The 19,920-nt window shown below is 29.3% G+C and overlaps 1 protein-coding gene across 1 annotated transcript in view; it reads left to right on the top strand.

Moving 5' to 3' along the window:
* Positions 1-19,920, top strand: part of LOC123305365 (protein vestigial) — a 98,976-nt gene that overhangs the window by 37,841 nt on the left and 41,215 nt on the right. Inside the window, exons 2-4 of the mRNA XM_044887064.1 lie at positions 5,329-5,713; positions 6,900-7,082; positions 18,020-18,236. Coding sequence (XP_044742999.1) covers positions 5,329-5,713; positions 6,900-7,082; positions 18,020-18,236 — 785 coding nt within the window. The remainder of the gene's footprint in view (positions 1-5,328; positions 5,714-6,899; positions 7,083-18,019; positions 18,237-19,920) is intronic.

The raw sequence follows: 19,920 nt of genomic DNA, 5'->3' as shown, positions 1-19,920 counted from the left end.
GTAGATACTTACAAGAAATAGATTAATTTTACTTTTACATGAAATATATTGCTTACAATACGTTTTCTTCGATCTGCGAGTAATTGATACGTTCTTATACATCTCTTTTGACAAAGTAATTTTTGTATGATCAATGTGGTATTAAAGTTAGACACAAACGTCAACCAATCATATAGCTGTGAGGCATAGGAGACGTCACACAACGAGTATATATAGCTTCATTAAAGATAATCCGACTCTGTTCTCTATGCTGGTTTGATTGAGATGGTTTGTCTAGATCCAATTTGTTAATTAATTATTAATTAACAAATTATTTATGAGGTTGTTTATCGTGTTGCAATATAATATAGTAAATAGATAAAACTAACATCTGCTAAAGTTTTGTAATTCATTCAACTTTGAATAATAATTATTGAAGAGAAACCAACTTTTTTTTATTGTTCACGAAATAAAAAGTAATGTCAATCTGTTTATAATTATTTAGAGATAATTTATCATATCAATTATAAAGTTAGATTATTTTGCTAGATGGAGCTATTACTTTTATTATTATTAAAAAAATATATTAAAAATATTTTGAACTGTGACTAAGGTTGAAAAATAAGATTCATTATTCTAGTATTAAAATCAAATGACAAACAGTATAATAAATGAAATAAACATCACTTATCTTATAAACTTGTTATTTTGTTTTTCAACAAAATTAGATTCAACAATATGTGGCCTCCCCCAGGATGTCGTCAAGGAGAGGGTAGGGAGATACTGCTATCACTAAAGACTCGCACAAATTTAATCAAATTATTGCTATTGCATATGAGATTTATAATAACCACCCGAAAAAACGAATCTCGTAATTCTTAGAGATTCTGCATTACTTTTTACCTAGTAGAATCCCTTGAATTGAGATTTTTATTTTTCTATTTAAAAGTATAGACTAACCTGCTCACGATCTTTCCCCCTCTCTTAGCCCACTGGCTGATTACAATCTTGGCATAAGAAATAAAGGAATTAGTTTGAATTAATTTTTAAAAATTATCTTACCAAATGGCATAAACGGAGCTCGTAGGGTACGCACTTGTAGTTTATTATTTAAACTTACTGCTTTCTATATCTCTTATTTAAAATGATAATGTAATAATTTGTACAAAAATTGCGAAAAATGGTAACTAGGTAACAGAATTAATCTAATCTAATGTTAAATTCAAAATTTTAATTTTAAAAAGTAAAAATATATTAAGCAAAAATTATATCCCCATTTATCACTATTGGGTATGAATTGACCTTATTATTCATTATCGCATATAGAGACGTGTCATTTTTTACTACATTTTTTAACTACACATGGGCAGAACTCAATTTTCATAGCCCAATAGATCTCGTTATGTCCGGTACATTTAAAGTTATTCTGCGTAGAATAAAAAACTTAATATTTCTAGCAAGAATATAGAAGTGAACCAAAACTACGTGGAGGTATTTTGGGAACTAAAACCATGTATATAGCATGGCTTCAAAAATAGCAAAAAAACGTATATTAAGGATGTACCAGCGCCAGAGCAATTTTGGGTTAAAGACTTGAGTTCTTTTATGAAGTTGAACTAATTCTAAAGAAAATTTTAGGGGGGGGGGGGTCCCGATTATTTAAATAAATAAATGACTTCGAAAGTAGGCATATTTAACATTGGTCTTATGGGAAAATGGTAGATGGATAAAAACTATTTAAGTTAAAGTTAAAACCTTAATAAATTATTGAAAAAAAAAAACAACGCGTTGTGCCCAACTAATTAAGGATGCTTGAGCACGGTAGTGTGGACACAAGATTAAAAAAAGTATATTTTTTCAATTTTAATGGTGAATTATGTTATAACTTGATAATATAAGACGAAAAGTAAGAATAAAATTTTGCAATATCTGGATTAATTTTCAAAATATAGAAAATTTAATATTTTGTTTAATTAACTTTCTTTATTTCAAAAACCAAGGCAGATATCGAAAAATTGTATTCTTATTACTCGTCTACATTCGTGTAGTTATGTAACAAAATTATTATAACAAAATTCATCATCACATTTTAAAATATGTTAAAAATAATTTCAACCACAAATAAACTTGCCTTGGTGCTCGTACTACCTTAATTATAGATAATATGTCACATTATATTACACTCGTTTATGACATAAAAATTTTTTTAAAGGATTTTTTTTAACTATTTTATGTTAATAATTAGATGATAATAGCACAACTGATAAAAATATAACTAGAGTGATATCCATGTAGCTGATACAAAAATAACCCATATAATATAATATAATTTATAATAATAATGATTAAAAATTATTAGTTGTAGTATAATACCTAATTATTTGGCTATAAATAATAATAATGCATTAATTATTTTACAAAATGAGAAAGTGAAAATATTGCTTTGAATTCAAATATATTATTGATAGATAAAAAAAAAACATAGTTACAATTACAAAAATAAAAATTTTTTGCAAACAAAAAAACCGACGTCAAAAAGAAAAATGCACAAAAAAGTGAAAATGATCTTAAAGTTCTACCAATAACAATCCTATCACTAATATTCCTTGTGAGGACTTATGTTTTGAAGTAGACGCCAATTAATCAATTTTTAGCTGAGATATGGGTGGCATCGACTTCGAAACAGTTTCTCACAAGAAACCTTTATACACCTTCGGTTCTATTTTTTTGGTAAAATTTTTATTTTGTACTTTTTTGTGATTTTAGCACGTATAGTTTCGTTCTTCTTAATGACCAAAGTACCATAAAACAAAAATTTTCAAAAAATTTCAACCTTAAATTTTTTAATTTCCATCTCTGTTAAGGTAGAAATTTTTTCTTCAAACTAGAACCACCCAGGAATCAATAAAGTCACTGAAAACTCATTGAATTCCCTCACCCTCCCTCGCAGTAGTTGAATTTTTCATTAATAACCATAGCCGTCCTGTATATATGCCCCAGTATGTTACGCTCAGAAAAATTAATGTTTGATATAGGTATACATAACAAATATATAATTCGTCTATTTCCGTCTGCCCGTTTGTCTGTCTGTCTATCCGAGAGCATGCAAACTCGAACACAAAATTGAGAAATATCGAACTAGTCCGTTTTTAGGGCGCGTTCAGGACGTAATAAAAGTTTTTGAAGTCATAAACGAGGTCATAACGAATTGTATCCCGAGGGCGAGCGAACAAATTAGATTAAATTTTGTATTGCCATTTTCTCCAAAACTATCATATGTAGATGGAAGGCTTCAAATATGTATGAAGCTTTGAATAGTAGATTTTAAAATCATACCAAATATATTCGAAAAAATTTTCTTTAATTAAAAATTTTAATCATTTTAAAACATGAAAATTCTACTTCGAAAAATGATCGTAATTTTCGAAAACAAAAAAACTTTGTTTTTAATACATTGATAATCAACACTATCGATTCATTTCAACAATTTTACTTAACGCAGGGCAGTTCAACAACTTGCTCAGTCAATTGTTATTTTCACTTTTTTTTTTTAGCTGTATAATTATATTTACCTATATGCAAAATTATATGTATTTTAAGGCCATTTATATAAAAAATAAATTGTTTATAGATAAGCGTTAGTACAAAGAGGCACATATTATAAATTCTTTTTTTCATTCTTTTTGATATGGTCACAAGTTAATAAGAAATATTATAATTAAATAGGTAATTTTTTATAGTTCATTTTTAATGATAAGAAAACATAATTTTTTTTTCTTTTAACAATTATTTTTCGTCAGTTACAAAATTCCTCATTTATAAAAATATTATATTCAGTAGAACATTTCATATTGTTTAGGAAAATGTTTCATAAGGTAATTTCTATAATAGTGTCGAAAGAAAGGATTTAATAATCTTGATTTTGTGTATATTAAGTACAACTCCTAGTGAACGTTCTAAAAAAAAATTATATTCGTAATTACATATAAAAGCTTGTTATTTATTTTAATTGCACAATCACACGTAAATTATTCTTAATTTTGAAATTTATATTTAATAGTATTCCATATTGTATACACCTATGGTAAGGAACCAAACGTTCATTATTAATAATGTTTAATAGAGATTAAGTCACATTTATGTTAATAAATGGAGGGTCGGTCCTTTGATCGAAAAATGGATCGGGACTCTGCTCTAGTCTAAAGTAAAATCATTTGTTGAAATTTCTTTAAAAAAACTCCAGCTTACTCCGATAATTCTCATTAATGTTTATTTGGAAATATAAAGATTTTACGTTTGCTTTTCATAAATTTAAGGGCGAGAAATCTGTTTTTAATTCTAGTTAAAGTGACTAATCCTTACGCCATTTATTAAACGCTTTCAGTTTTATATTCATGTAATTGGTAAATTGGTGTAAATTATAAAAATTGAGTTTAAAAAAAAATACTTCAGCGCTCTAATGTCACGATACTGCTTAATGTATCGCTATCGTCGTTCTTTATCATCTTTGATAAAATAACAATTTTTTGGGGCCATTCATTAATTAGGTAAGCAAAATTTGACGATTTTAACCCCTCTCCCCTTCCCATCTCGTAAGAATACATAAAATTTCTCGAAACCCCCTCCCCCACCTTACGTAAGATTCAATCTCGTGTCGCCGAATAATAATTACTGTTTGATGTAAATTTAAGATTTTCATTCAGAAACTTTATTTCGCGAAGTGCATACATTAATTCTAATATTGAATTCCAACTCATAAAATGTTACGGAAGAATGGGTTTAAAGTCCTATCCCCTTTTCCACATAAGCACATGATAAGACTTTTTCAACCCTCTCCCCCCAAAATGCATACGTAATTAATGAATATCGAACACATTTGATTTAAGATCAGATAGCACTTTGTTTATCAAAATATATTTTTAACACTATAAAAACGAAATAACAAAAATTGAAAATTATCATTAATTTATGCCAAAAAACTATTTTCTTATAATTTTTGACAGTTCAAAACATTACTTTTTTTATTTTTGAAATGTTTTGGCAAAATAAAATTAAAATACAATTTTGATTCCTTGGAAACAAAAAATAACAAACATTGAAATTTTTATTAATCCAATCATAATGGAGTCTATAACACAAGTTCTTATTGAAAACGTTACATAGAGTATATCTTAGTTGCAGAATAACCCAATAGATTATAAATTTTTTTTGAAAAGTGCCTTGAATTTGACATCGTATTTTTATATTTTAGCGTTTTTTTTAACAAATATATTCTAAATATTACTTGGAACAAATCATAAAATTAACGCAAACGAAGATATTCATTCATTTTTTCATTTTATTTTCCAGTTCAATGTTCAAAGATCATTATCGGATAATCCACAACCATCAACATCATCACTAGGGTTACCTAGTGATTTATATTTACATTCGTCAGCTGCACACTTATCGGCAGCGGCCACTTCATCAACTTCTGTAGTACAATCTAGTCTTCATCATCATTCAGGAACAGTAAGTGGAAGTGGAATATTAGCACATTCGGCAACATCAGCATCGGCAAGTCATAGTAGTGCTGGATCTGTTAGTTCTCCTGGCGGTGCTGGTCAAGGTGGTGGAGGTGGTGGTAATACAACCAGTGGTATTTCACCAGCTCCAAGTCCTATACGTAGTGCGCCGTTGGGTCAACATAAAGTTGAAGAAGACGTTTCACTGCATGAAAGGTCTAGTACTGAAGGTATTGTATATTATATACTAATTTATAGCTATCGCACACCCACGGATTTCTTTGTTTCTTAGCATTATGACGTAGAAATCATTTTCCTCTGACTTTGCGTTGCGATACGTTCTTTGTAGCCCTATCGGTACACTTTTTAATACTATACTTATGGGTACAGTTCTAAAATATTGCATGCAGTTTTCAGTTCAATTCTTTTTCGGCGAAAATTGGTAGGTAATATGTAAGGTCTTTATTAAAATAGCCGCCAAATTTTAAAAAATGAAATAAATTGGCGATCGAAGTATTATTTTGACATATTTCGGTCATGGCAAGTCGAACTTAACCATTTTTTTTCGGGATTTATTGATTAATTTTCGACAAGAGGAAATAATATAATGTGCCGTGCAATACATGATCTTCTCGAATTCCTACCAACACTAGTCGAATGAAAAGTTTATGTTTTAATTTTATAACTCGTGTGCTATGGAATGTAAAAACTGGACGAATTGAGAATTTAATTGTGTTATTTATTCAAATATTTCAGTGAACTTGTGATAATTATGAATGTGGACCAAATCATGAAAAAATTAAAAATGAGAATTTTGTCATGAAAATTGTTAAATGGGTATAAAAAAATATTCTAAGCAACTTTTTTAAATAATTTTTGCGATATCAAACCATTTCTGACGCTAGACAAAATAATGAAAAACGGACTTATTTAATTAAGTTTAGTATCGTAAAAAATGTGACCCCTCACCCTGTATGTGTGCAAGATTTCAAATCGATATTCCTATAAATAACGAAAATATGAGGGTGTCTTCACTTTAAATGCGACAGAATGGTTATTGATCGACAATTTATATTTAATTTATATTGAATAAATTTGTTTGGGGGCTATTTTGGAACTCAAACACCTGTTTCATAGAAAAAATTTGATCACATCGGATGAAATTTTATATTATAATTCCTAGAAACTACCTATGTGCAAAGTACAGATGTTGTTCGTCGTGTACTGGCAGGTCTATTTTTCCTGTCGTTGTTTTGGCATTAATATACAATTTAAAATAAATGTAAAGACTTAACAAATCGTCTGAATTAAATTCGGAAATTCATTTTAGTCGGTGAATTTAAGTCGAGGTTTTGAAATCATTTCCGTTATATCAGTATTTTTAAATTATATTTGTATGCTTTAAATTTTTTCTAGGACCAGGCGTTGATGAAGATGATGATGATTCATGCCAAGGACTTGGATCGTCTTGTACATCGAGAGCACAATACGTCTCAGCAAATTGTGTCGTTTTTACACATTATACGGGAGACGCAGCTACAGTAGTTGATCAACATTTTTCTAGAGCATTAGATAAAAGTTCACCCTCGCATGGAAAAGGTAAATAAATCACAATTTTTTTGTCTAATTTAATTTTAAGTGTGGTTTATCAATTTAAGCCCGATTTCCTTTAAAACTCAAAGTGACTCTAAAAAAGATTTTGTTTTTAATTTATAAATTTGAAGTTTAAAGTGATTTGTGAACTTTGAAATTTTTCGGCCATTTTCTTAAACCTACATATATTATCTATGTATAGTAAACAGGGCATCTAGAAAAAGGTTTTTGAAGATTATTTCAAAGGAATATTTTTTCATTTACTATTGGGAATATGATTCAAAAAAAAAGTACAAGTATTTTTTGTTAAGTTTTGAAAGAAAATTTTGAATTCGAATGTAACAAAATTTTTTAATACGCTTTTAAACTATAAAAATAAAAATTGATGGCATTAACAGTTTATCAGCGGATTAGCTAATCATTTTCATGGTAAAAGCGCTCGTAGTTTAAAAACAATATTGGCTTAAATTTCATATTCATTATCTCGAGATCTAAGACAATCTTTTCTTGCTCCTCTCTCCCTTCTGTAATTTAACTTATCCACTTCCCATCTCAATAATTAAATCACGATATCAGTAAAGAAAAGGGTTGAAAAATATTATACCGAAATATTTTTGCGTAAGAAGGAAAGGGGGCTATAAGTAGCAGAAGGAGGTGATCATACATAAATTATTGTAATTATTTTCTTACACCTCTTTTGGCTATTTCGAAAGACTTACAAAGAAATATATACTTGACGTGGGTAACAGTTCTGGAAAAAACCAACACCAAGTTTTTGTTTTGGTTTTTGTTTGTCATACTCATTTATCTTGTCCTTGGAAGTCTTGCTTGGTCTTGCATGTGTACTAATGTATGAGGAAATAAGCAAGACAAATTACTTAATTTATAGATGGCCCAAGACTAAGATGAAGATATTAAAATAAGACTCCAACACTTAGTATAAAGCTCTTACTACAATGAAGCTCTTCTTAAACTTAAACGACTAGGTAGAGAAGTTGCATGGCAGGAGGCAGACATCTCGGGTGTGATAAAAATATGCACTATATTTTCTCCTATGATCTATGTTTCTCCCACTTTAGTTCGACCAAGTCTATAACCTTAATTAGCCTAACCTTATTCCTTAACAAATCAATATTTCACTCTTGGGAATTGAATAATAAACTAAACAGTAAACACAGTGATTGAACGAAACAAAACTAATAATAAATTGTAAAAACAGAAAAATAGAGAATCGAATTCGAAATGTAAACAATTGAAAAAAATAATATTGTTTTTAAAAATAAAGGAAAGAGAATTTCTTATTGGCACGTAATTCAAGAAGTCTGACAGTTTTACAGCAAATAAAAACTTATAGCCGTTTTGTATAATAATACCCCGTATCTGAGTTGGTAAAGTTACAGTAAACATTTATATAGCAATACATACACTAAACAAAGATGTATGTAAGTATGTTTTGACATTTTTTAAATTCTTGGTTAAATGCCAAATTGTTTTCAGACTTTAAATATTATATGTATGTTAATCTCAATGACCGAACATTCTCACTGGTTCCAAACGCGCAATGGATTTTTCAACTTGATAACATAAGTAACAATAAAAAATCAGTAGCAAATCAGATCAGTACCATAAAGGCTGTGTTAAGTAATAAACTATGATGACTATTCGAATTGATATTTTTGTATAAATTTCTGAGAGCTTCCGTGTCTCAGAAGAAGGGGAGAAGGGTTAGACTTGGTCCTTTCACTCCGAATCATGTTATTTATTGTGCTGTCCTAGTTACACCCTCTGTTTTATTCCCTTAATTTGAAACATTTCCTGCTTTTTTATAAGTAAACAAAAACTTTAATATTTTCCATTTAAAAAGATAATAAGTTTTTTATTTATGAATATTTTGATTCTAACATTCAATTCGCTAGATTGAAGTCGAATATGGAAAAACAACATTACAAGAGTACGAAGATAGTCACATAATTTTTCGATAATGGCCAGTTAATATCTACTATTTGTAGCAATAGCTGAACATATTAAACCGTTCACTTAAATGAAATCCATAATATTTCCTGTATATGGAATTTACTGACCGGCTGATTCAAAAAATAATATGAAACGTCGTTTTTAACGTTGGGGAACATCCAGCTTGTTCGGAAAAGTGTGCCAAACAAAAATTGGACAGTCATTATTTTTCTGAAGGGATCACTTTCTTCTGATGAAATAAAATTTGAACTAAAATATTCACAAATAAAAAAATTATCAGCTGATTTTAAACTAGAAAGGGGCTTTAGGGTCACCTTTTCCGATGGTTCGTTCCGAGTCTTGTAGGAAAGTAGATTCCATTATGAAATGCAGCAGATGTTAAGTTGTTTCCTATTCTTCCACTCGCATATTAAAGTAATTAGTGTTTAATTAGAACTTTTGGATGTTAAAGTAGAAGATGAGGTGATATTACTATTATTTTCTTTAATGAATTAATTTCTTGAAAAATATTATGAATAGGAAATAATTTTTTGAATAATTAGAGAAATTATTATTAATTACTCTAATTTAAATAGTGCGTTTCAAATATATTTTTGTTTAAATTAAATTCTTTTCAACAACTCTTTCCAATGCAGGTTTGATTGGTTATTTATTAGAATTAGTATTTTAATTTTTTTAATTAAAGTGCGTGATGTTTCAATTGAATGAATTTTTAAATAAACAGTCGTAGCTAAATTGCGCGAGTTTTAAAGGTAAGGAAAAAAAACTAAAAACATCAGAACGCGGTTGTTCTGAATATATTTAAACAATTGTGTTGTACGTCTGAAATCTAATGTTAAAAACTGATACCGTATGATATACATATGAAGTTCAGTAATTTTTACGTATTAAAGGCCTTTAATTTTCTTTTTTTCAAATACTTTATTTTGCCTGCTTGAATCGAAGCTCGAATACTAGATTACCTTATTAAAATTTAATTTAGTGATCAAAGAATTATTATCACAGCGAATGTAGTTAGCGTTGCTAGCATTTGAAATGTGGATCTGGCGTAGAATTTAAAAAAAATATCATGGACTGTACATATCTCCAATGAAACAGTATTAAGTAGTATTGGTGTTAAAAAGCAATTATTAAGTACAATTAGATTAAGGCAATTGCATTTTTTGGGTCATGTGATTAGACAGTTGATAGAATATTTAGTACTTACCAGAAAAAAATCTAGAGCACGCAAAAGAAAAATGTTTATAAAGTACCTGAGCGCACAGAATTTATTGATTTCTCAACGAATTGACATGGCCTATAATCGTAATTTATGGAAAGCCATGTAAGCCAGGACCAACGTCCGCCAGGACATGGTAATTTAGTAGTAGTAATTATAGAAGACAGATACGACGTATACCTTTCGAAAATGGAGAATGAAGTATTTTATGGTAAATTTTTTGTTATTTTATTAAAAACAAATATTACTTATGATATATTTTAGAAAGAGAATGCAAATGAGTAATTAAGAAGTCTACAGTAGCCTTAAATATTATTGTCAAGTAAGATTTAAAACTTTTTTCAGAATGGTTTTTTTTTCGTACATAATTATATAACTAAAAAAAACTTTTTATGTATTTTTTAATTACATCGTATCATGTTTAAAAATATTATGAAATGTATAGAAAAAAATTAATCCTAATCTCAATCTAATGAATCATAAATTATAAAAAATCATATAAGATATCAACTAGAACTCTTAATTATTCAGAATTATCGTAAATTTCTTCTTAGCGAGGGGTTGTTTTAAATTTGAAATAATCATATAAATGAAAGTGTCATTATGTAAAAAATTGTTTTTTTAACTTATGCGGGTAAGAAAAAATTCGCGTAATTTACCATTTTTTAATTTCGTGTGTCTGGTACCAGAATATGTTCTTCACAGTATACAAAGTAGGGCTCAGGTTCTACTAAAAATACCTAATAAAAAGAGAAAAGCGTTATATTTATAAAATAAAATAAAAAATTAATCTATTTAGCCATTGCTCTCATCATGACATCATAATTTTGCTGCCGGGCTTCGGGCTATATTCAATAATGTAAAGATTACTTCTAAAAAGAAAAGTTGAAATACAGGCCATATAAGACGATTTGTCTTACTATTTTTGCGACTCTGTTGGAATACATAATATTTGGAATACAAAAATTATAAAATTTCTATAATCTAAAATTTTCAATCAAAATTCCTATTTATATACTTAGTAGTATTATCGCTGATTTAAATTATGATTATGACTTATGCACTAACGAACTAAGATTAATAACATTGGTCAGCTAAAATTGCTTTGAATATTAATTTTCTGATTATCAAAGCAAAAAAATATAAAGCTAAGGCAAATTTAACAATGTAGATAGATACCTCTAACTTGCTTTTCGTACATGATTTTAAAAATGAAAAATGTATTTCAGCTGGTTTCAAATTTGAAATGTTCTCTCGTTTAAATTAGAATTTCATTTCGTTTTCGTCATCTAATCATTATATTTATTTCCTTTACTAATTATATACCTGTATGCTTACGTAAGATTATTTCAATATTTTAATTGTATGTTATTTAGATGGTAGACCGAGATACCGCATATTGTCACATGAACTTTGACGATGAACCATTTCTTATCTGCTAGGCAGGAGGCATGGGATGATGATTAAGAGTGAAACGATTTATGTTTAGAACTATAGTCTACACTATATGGAGTGTGTCAGCAACCGCCAATCTCTTGGGGTAGCTTTATTATTAAGGACGTTCATTCACCAACCTGCTTTGCTATGTGCGTTCATAGAGAAACAGACGTTCAGCCCTTCAATTATTTTTAGAGGCAGAGTGCACCACCTTCATGCATATACCATGCACTACACCAGCCCATCACAACTATTACTTAAATTAATTTTGGTTGAGTTGGCGGTATTCAAACCCGCTACCCTAGGCATACCGCGAACGAACTTGGCTAGGCATTAACCAACTCATCTACTAGGGTTAACCAGTATAATAAAAAGCTATACAAAAAAACTCGACCGACATGACTGAATGTTACGCAATTCTTAGATCATATTTGCCGTTAATATGCTTCGATCAATACCTCAACGAAGTCGGTACCATTTTTTACACAAACATCAGAATTTTTTTTATTACTCTATTAACAAGTCTCATGAATGTACACCTTCGAAGAGTGCTTTTTTAAAAGGGAATAAACTTTTAATTGAAATTAAACACATAAAAAAGAATATCAATCGCAACGATATTTGGATCATTGGAAAGTTAATTTTATTCCATTTGTGTTAAAAAGTTATTTTGGACCAAAGGGCTTCGTGTTTGATTCGAAGAGTAAGGAAAATTCATTTGTGTGACATTTCCATTTTCTGTCGGAACATGAGAAGTCGGTAGATTGTTCCGATCAACTACATACATAAGAATAATTAGAGACCAAAATTAACCATGATATTGCCGGCATATTTGAGGTTTGTATCTGCTCGATAAAAACTTTGAAAGTACCACTTTAGGATTACGCATGAATGGAGCCAATCACGGTATTCTTAGGGCTAAAAAAGTTAGCCATTTTAATTGATCCAATATCATAGCGATTGTTATTATTTTTATGTACTTTATATCGATTTAAAGTTGAAGAAATCGATTTAATGGGCCTTTAAGAAATACCTGTTAGAACTACACAGTGTTCAATCGCAAAAAATCTGACACTTATTGGATGAAATATCGAATATTCTTTGTCCTAAAAATTAAAAAATATTGCTAAAATAAAATTTTACTAATAAATCTCGCATTTCTAAATCAATGTGGTTTAACTGAATAAATAAACATTTCATGACGTGTATATTTTTTTCATTCATTTTCAAATCATGATTTATTTCTTTATAAAAGAAATCAAATTTAAAATAATTATCTTGTTGATTATTTTCATCTAATATTGTCGTAAATAAAACTTAAAACTATATCTCTCGACATTGACTATGATCTCATGTTTTCCAACCCCGACTCTTATATTTCCTGACATTAGATTCAATTGTGGAAAGTCAAACTACAGATATTGATCTGTAATTTTCATTTTATTTGACTACACATGAGTTTCGATCTGGCAATCTAAAAAATTTAAGGCTTCAAGTGTTAATGGCAAAGAGGAGAAAACTACGAAAGAGAAACTGAAAACTACGAAGGGGTTCATTCTTACATTTGGATTTGAAAAACAAAATTTTTCAAAGTTATTGTTTACCTACCGAATTATTTTAATATACATGTCATTTCATACATTTCAGGCATCATTGGCCGACTCACTCGGTATATAAATGAGAGAATAAAAAACGATAGGTACAAATAATTTTTTTCTGGTTTTTGTTCCAATTTATCAGATGCAGTTTTAAGAACGAAGGGAGAGAATGCGGGGAAATTTTTAATTTATTTTGCTATTGCTACTTTGACATACCCATTAACATTTTCTTAGAAAAAATGTGCGGAAAAAGTATCATTAGAGTATGTAGACCATTGAAATTCTTGGAAAGACTTAAGGTTATCAATTTGAAAAGAATACAATTGTAAAATTTATTTTAAAATATGAGACTCAAAGAAATAATTTACGAAACAATCACATACGATGATTTGATAAGCATCGAACATAAAACGATGAAATTTGCTTCTTGAAAAGTTTTTAGCTTACCAATTGCAAAGAAATATTTTAAACAATTGTCACATTGAAACCAAAAAAAAATTTTTTTTATTCACAATTTATGAAATAATGTGACCGCCACGTCACTAAGATTAATAGGGTTTAAATCACGGAACCTAAAAAATAAATTCTACAAAAACACCAATAAAATCTTACGAGAATAACTTTTTTTATGAAAATACAAAGTATTCTATATTCCTTCAATATATATGGAAAGAAAAAGAAAAAAATATTCATCTCTTTTATTCTTTTATTTTTATTGATCGAATTTGATAAGGATATAACGACAAAATATATTGTTCAAAGAAGAAAAAAACTTATGTGACCTTTGCAATAATAAAATAATATAGAGAAACACTCAGTCAAAGACAATATTGCTCGCTGGTATCGTAAGATGAAGCAACCATGGGCTATTGATATAGCACTCCGGGAGCTGATGACGATAGATTATACAGTACAAAGTGCGAGATACTTCTGATGTATATTGAAATGTGAGTCTGTTCTTTGTTAGTTATGTTTCAAAATTGTATATAAGTTTAATCGAATGGAAATTTCCTAAAGGTGTAGCAAAGCATAACTAAATTTTGAAAGTGTGTTTTCTACAAGAACCTGTGCCGTTTCACCAAGGCTATAGCCACGGCATGGAAGTAACTGCAACAAAAGTAATTAACTTTGACAGAAATAATAAAAATAATCTGGTTTTCGCTGTTAAACGATTCAAAAGGAGGCGGGAAGGACAGTTCCTATATCATATCTACGACCATAAGAGCCATCGTATAAATTCCTTAACGATATGCTAGAGAATAAAGGATAACTTTCTAAAAGCACCTTCTTGGAAGAACCCTGTACCCAGCAAAATCCTAATAATATCTAGAAAAAAGTTAAATAAGTTTTATGCTTACGATTTTGGTCTTACTTAATACACTTTTGATTTGTAACATACACCTTTTTTAATAAAGATAATCCAATATTATTATTATTTTATTTCAATAAAAATTTAATCTACTCCTTTTAAACGGACTAAAACTCGAAGATGGGGAACCAATTTTTATTTTTTAGGCATACGCCGTTATATTCTATTCGTTCGTTAATGTAGAATCGATTGTCTTTTTTCCATGCTGAAAACTTATGATACAATCCAATATTATTAAAGTGTCTCAGCTTGGAGTACAAAAATGTATACAAAATTTCCTAAGGTTCTGAACACAAAGAACTCGCTATGTTAAAAATATAAAATTAAGATGAAAAGACATTTGCAAAGGTTTTACAAGACTATTTCGAAACTAAAACCTGGTGTTGGTCTTGGTCTATTGGAGAAATATTGTGACTGATTCTGCATATTATAACTTTTCAAAATTATAACTATACTATGAATGTAATATTTGAAAAGTTTTATTCCTCAATATTATTCACAAAAGATTATGTTCATGTTAAAGGATTAATACTAATAGTTTTTAACCGTATTTTGTGCGATATCGTTGAGAAAGTGTTCCTTTTAAGCTCTTGAAAGTCAAATAAAATTTTGGTTTCAAAATTTCAATTCAGCGTTGAAAAAATGTAAGGATTACTAAAAAGAGTTACCAATTCCTGTAGTGTAAAGAAGAATTGGAGTGTTATATGTATATTGATAATGTAAAGAGCGCAGCGCGTTTTAAAAGGTTATGTGTGTCTTTACTCCGCGTTATTCCTCTATATATTATATTGTCGTAGCCGTGAGAAAACTATAAAAATTCAATAAAAGAATGAGACAATGTAAATAAAATGATAACATATTAAACAAAGAAAGATAATTAAATTTATAGTTGGCTCTCTTGCCGAGTCAGCAGCGGTAAGATCACAGAGGACAGTTTGAAAAATAAAACAACAAAACTACATAATGGTTAGAAAACAACACTGAAAATACACACATACTTACAAACGAAATAAATTCATTTTTATATTACTGAATAAAGACCTTTGTTAATAGTATGACCGTGTTCACTGTTGTGATTGTAAAAAGATTATCAGATTATTGAGACTGTTTCCCTTGTCAACAACTATGGATTGTTGTATTCTTATTGGTTGTTCATATCGTGGAGCTAAACTAATATTACTTGCAATTCATATACAAGATTTTAAAGAATTACTTTTGAAATTCCAATGTATGCTCAAGCTACTGATATTGCAAATTTTCTAATGAAGACTTTGAATTTAATTGAAATTAGTTGACTAACCCATATTTATTAGAACTATTTGACGCATTTTGAATGAATAAAATGCTTATTTTTCATATTTCGTTTACCCTTCAAGGAACGATCCTTAAATGTCACTGCTTGAATGAGGATGTAGTACAAAATGTAAGTACTATTAATACGACATTCATCTCGGCTGGTTGTGACCCTGTTTCAGAAAACAAAAGTATCACTGCAACCTTACTAGATTAACTCTGCAGTGCCTTATCTGGCGCTCCTACCTTCTTTTTGAGTTAAATATTGCTGAGTTTATGGTTTGTTCCGTCCATAGTTCTTATTTAAGCTTACTTGCTTACCGCTCAGTTTATTTTCAATTTATTCGTAGTTGAAATGGAACTAAAAAGACAGTGATCTAAGTCCATCTTTTTATTAACCCACGAACCAAAAAGGAGGTGTTATAAGTTTGACCGCTATGTGTGTCTGACTGTGGCATCGTGGCGCCCTTTCATCGCGTTTGAAAGGTAATTTATTGGGGAGTCAAAATCGGTTCAGTTTGGAGAAGGGTGTAAGGGAAAAGGTAATTTAATGGAGAGTTTTCTTAGATACGTTTTAAGTTCGAGTTTAGGGTGCCGTTCCCGAAAAATTTCTCGGTGCTTTTTTAAGTTTTGAAAATTTCACTTGTTTTAGTTTCATGTCCAACATCATAATTATACTTCTTTCGAGAATTTTTATTTTTGTATGGTCGAAGCTCCGAAGCTTGTAGATTAGGATCGGAAAATGTATTACTACCGTTAAACGAATAGCATTGTAGAAAACCAGTCTTGGAAGTTGTGAATTAATTAAAGCGACTAGGTATACTTCATACATACTTAACTATTTTAAATTCGTAATTTTTAATTAATTTCTAATTAATTTTTCGACATTAAATCCTTAATTTTAGTGTATGTTTATTCTAATTTTAGTAAATTATTTGTAATATTTATCTATGTATTTACAATTATTTACTTAAGGAAGCCGACGTTGTTCTTTTGACATTCCTTAAATATTTGTGTTGTTTTGGCTTTTTACTTAATTGATCTTATGTAATTGATAATATTGTGTTCACACATCACAACCTATTACAATACCAAAATAAAACAGTAACTCAGTATTCCTGTTCTCAAGTAATTATCCTCAAACTAGTATGGCATTGTGGCTCGTTAATAAAAAATTAATAATTGAAAAGCACACTTATTTTATTGTAATTCATCATATGCAATATATTTCCACAAAGTCCCGACGATTGTAAAAATTCGATTTTAAACGATTACAAATAATTATTACTTGGATCATTCTTATATATTTTATAGTTTTTCTTGAAATTATCCATTCCTGTTCTTTTTTAACTCTCGTATATCTTTTTGCCCGAACTTTTCGTAGATCACCCTCCCATGTTTCTTTTCCCGTTTTTAGGAAACCATTCCATGCCGTCCTTCGTCCATTTTCTTTTAACAATCCTCATTATATCACCAGTGAAGTTCCATTTCAGTTTTCTTATCATTTTATTATATCGTTCACTACCTTCCTTTATCTCTACGTCCCTGAATCCTTTTCTTATTTTTTTTATAAATACATTTAAAATACAAAATAATTAACACTAAAAATATAAAATAATACGAAATTTACGAGCCTTCATTCGATTTATGAATAAGAAGATACTATTTCATGAATTTGTTTTTAAGATCGTAACACCTTTCGTAATATATTTTCAGGATCATAGATGCGTACTTTTGTGTAATTTAAATAAATCTGTGAGTTTAAATATGATGGCATTTCTACACAAAGAACAACTATAAAAAACATCCAATGTGTCTTTTTGAATAATATTACCATCGAACCGATTCGTAAAAGAATATAATTATAATGTATAAATCACATAGAACATGAAAACAAATTCCCTAAACCATAGTTTAAACTTGATGGTGTCCTTTTAACCGTCTTTGTATTATGTTGAGATTATAGTAGTAACAACAACAGTAGTTTGGGTTATGAAATAATATTATGGAAAAATATTATCCTTTTTTTACAGATTTATTTTTTTGATTTTAGATACTTCACCAATGTCAGCTAGAAATTTCCCACCGTCATTTTGGAATAGTCATTACCAACCACCTCCCAGTGCCTCAGGTAGTCTGAGTCATCACATGAGCAGTGCTGATTTATATTCAACGGATCCATACCATCCAGCAGCAGTTCATACGACTGGTGATCCCTGGCACACACATTACCAACAATACACGGCGGCTGCAGCTCATCATCATCACAGGTATCTCTCACGTTAAATTAAAACAAATCATCCAGCAGGAGACTCCCGATAAAAGTAAAAACTTAAAACTAGAGAAAATCTATGTGTTTTTGAGTTTTTAAAAAAATTAAAGAATGATAAATTAAATAATTTGAAAATTGAAATTATTAACATACTACCTAAGCCCGGCTACGCATCGTTGTGACTGTCTGATATTTATTACTGGGGGGGAGTAAATAAAAATAGTCTAAGAACACATTTGACGTTCCCGTGAGATTATCGGGATGCAAAGCTTGTATAAACACTCTTGGGTATAAAAGCAGCGGCTTGTAAAATTTCAAATCATTCCATCGGCTACTAGAGTTTTGCGGCTATTACGGAAGTTATATTTTTATATATTGTACACCATTTTAAAAGTATCCAACCTTAATAACGCTTGACCTGATGTGATTATTATTTTGAGTGAAAACACGCCGTTTAGATATCGAGAGGGAAATTCAAAATGGTACCTAGAGAAATTTAAGTTTTATCTCTTTTCGTCCAGTCACCAGACTTTGAAATTTCGAATGGCACTCCGGGCCCTACCTTGTGATAATATTACATTTACATTTGATATTACATATAATTCTCTATCCGCCATGGTAAAAAATGAAATAGATTGATTGGTTCTTGAGATTAGTTAGAAAGTCATTTAGGTCTTTTGAAAATGCTCATTTGCAACTAATATAGAAACGTATCCATTTTGTTTTGGTTATCCTCTCTAAGTTTGTCTAATATTAACTTACGCACTTACAAGGCAGGTAAAGTTATAACTATCCTAATATTTCTTGTCATCGATTTTCCATGTTTGTCAATGACCTGAAAGTATTAGCATTATTGGATTTTAAAATTTTCTAAGAAATATTTTGATTGCATATACGAAACAGGTAAATTTTTAAAAAAGTTTCTACCCATTTATTTTGAAAATGGAATAAAAAATCATAAAAAGCGATATAAATGCTGGGCCATTTTGGGGGGAATGAAAATATCTACTGTGCTTAGTTTTTTTATGCGAGGACATCCTCATGGTCAAACAGGGATCAAGTTGCAGAATCTTACTTTGCCGCAAAAAGCAACTTTCGCTTGAAGAATCATAAAATTCTATAGATTTGTATAGAATGCAAAATGGTTTTCATTTGAGCAGAGGGTAGATATCTTTAAAAGGAAAAGCTATGGTATAAAATTAAAAAAATTGTTTAATAATGAATTGTTGTATCAAACACATTACGTTTCGATGAAACAACCCTTGCAAATAATTGACGTTGAAATCCGTTTATCCATTTTGGGCTATTGATTATGTAGTATAGAAAGGAACTAAGACGTACACATGATTTTATAGCAGGAATCTTTTAATGGGTTATTAAAGAAGAAAAAACGGAGAAGTGCTATAAAATTAGAGAGTGGAAATTAAAGATTGGGGTCAAAAAGCACCCCTTTTGATTTGTTCTAAATATCTCGTAACTAAGTAAAGTTTCGATAAAACTGTGTGTAAAGAATCAAATTTATGTTTGAAAAATAAATTTGTAAATTAGATACAATTATTCGTAAAGAATGCATGGAGATTAATTATGACAATCTAAAAGACTCTGATATTGCAGAAGACGACATTATATGATGATATCGATAATACGATTGATAACATTACTGAGGAAATTTAATAGCACCA

Source organism: Chrysoperla carnea, chromosome 1 (genome assembly GCF_905475395.1).
Source record: "Chrysoperla carnea chromosome 1, inChrCarn1.1, whole genome shotgun sequence".
Classification (NCBI taxonomy): domain Eukaryota; kingdom Metazoa; phylum Arthropoda; class Insecta; order Neuroptera; family Chrysopidae; genus Chrysoperla; species Chrysoperla carnea.
This window is presented reverse-complemented; position numbering and strand designations above follow the sequence as displayed.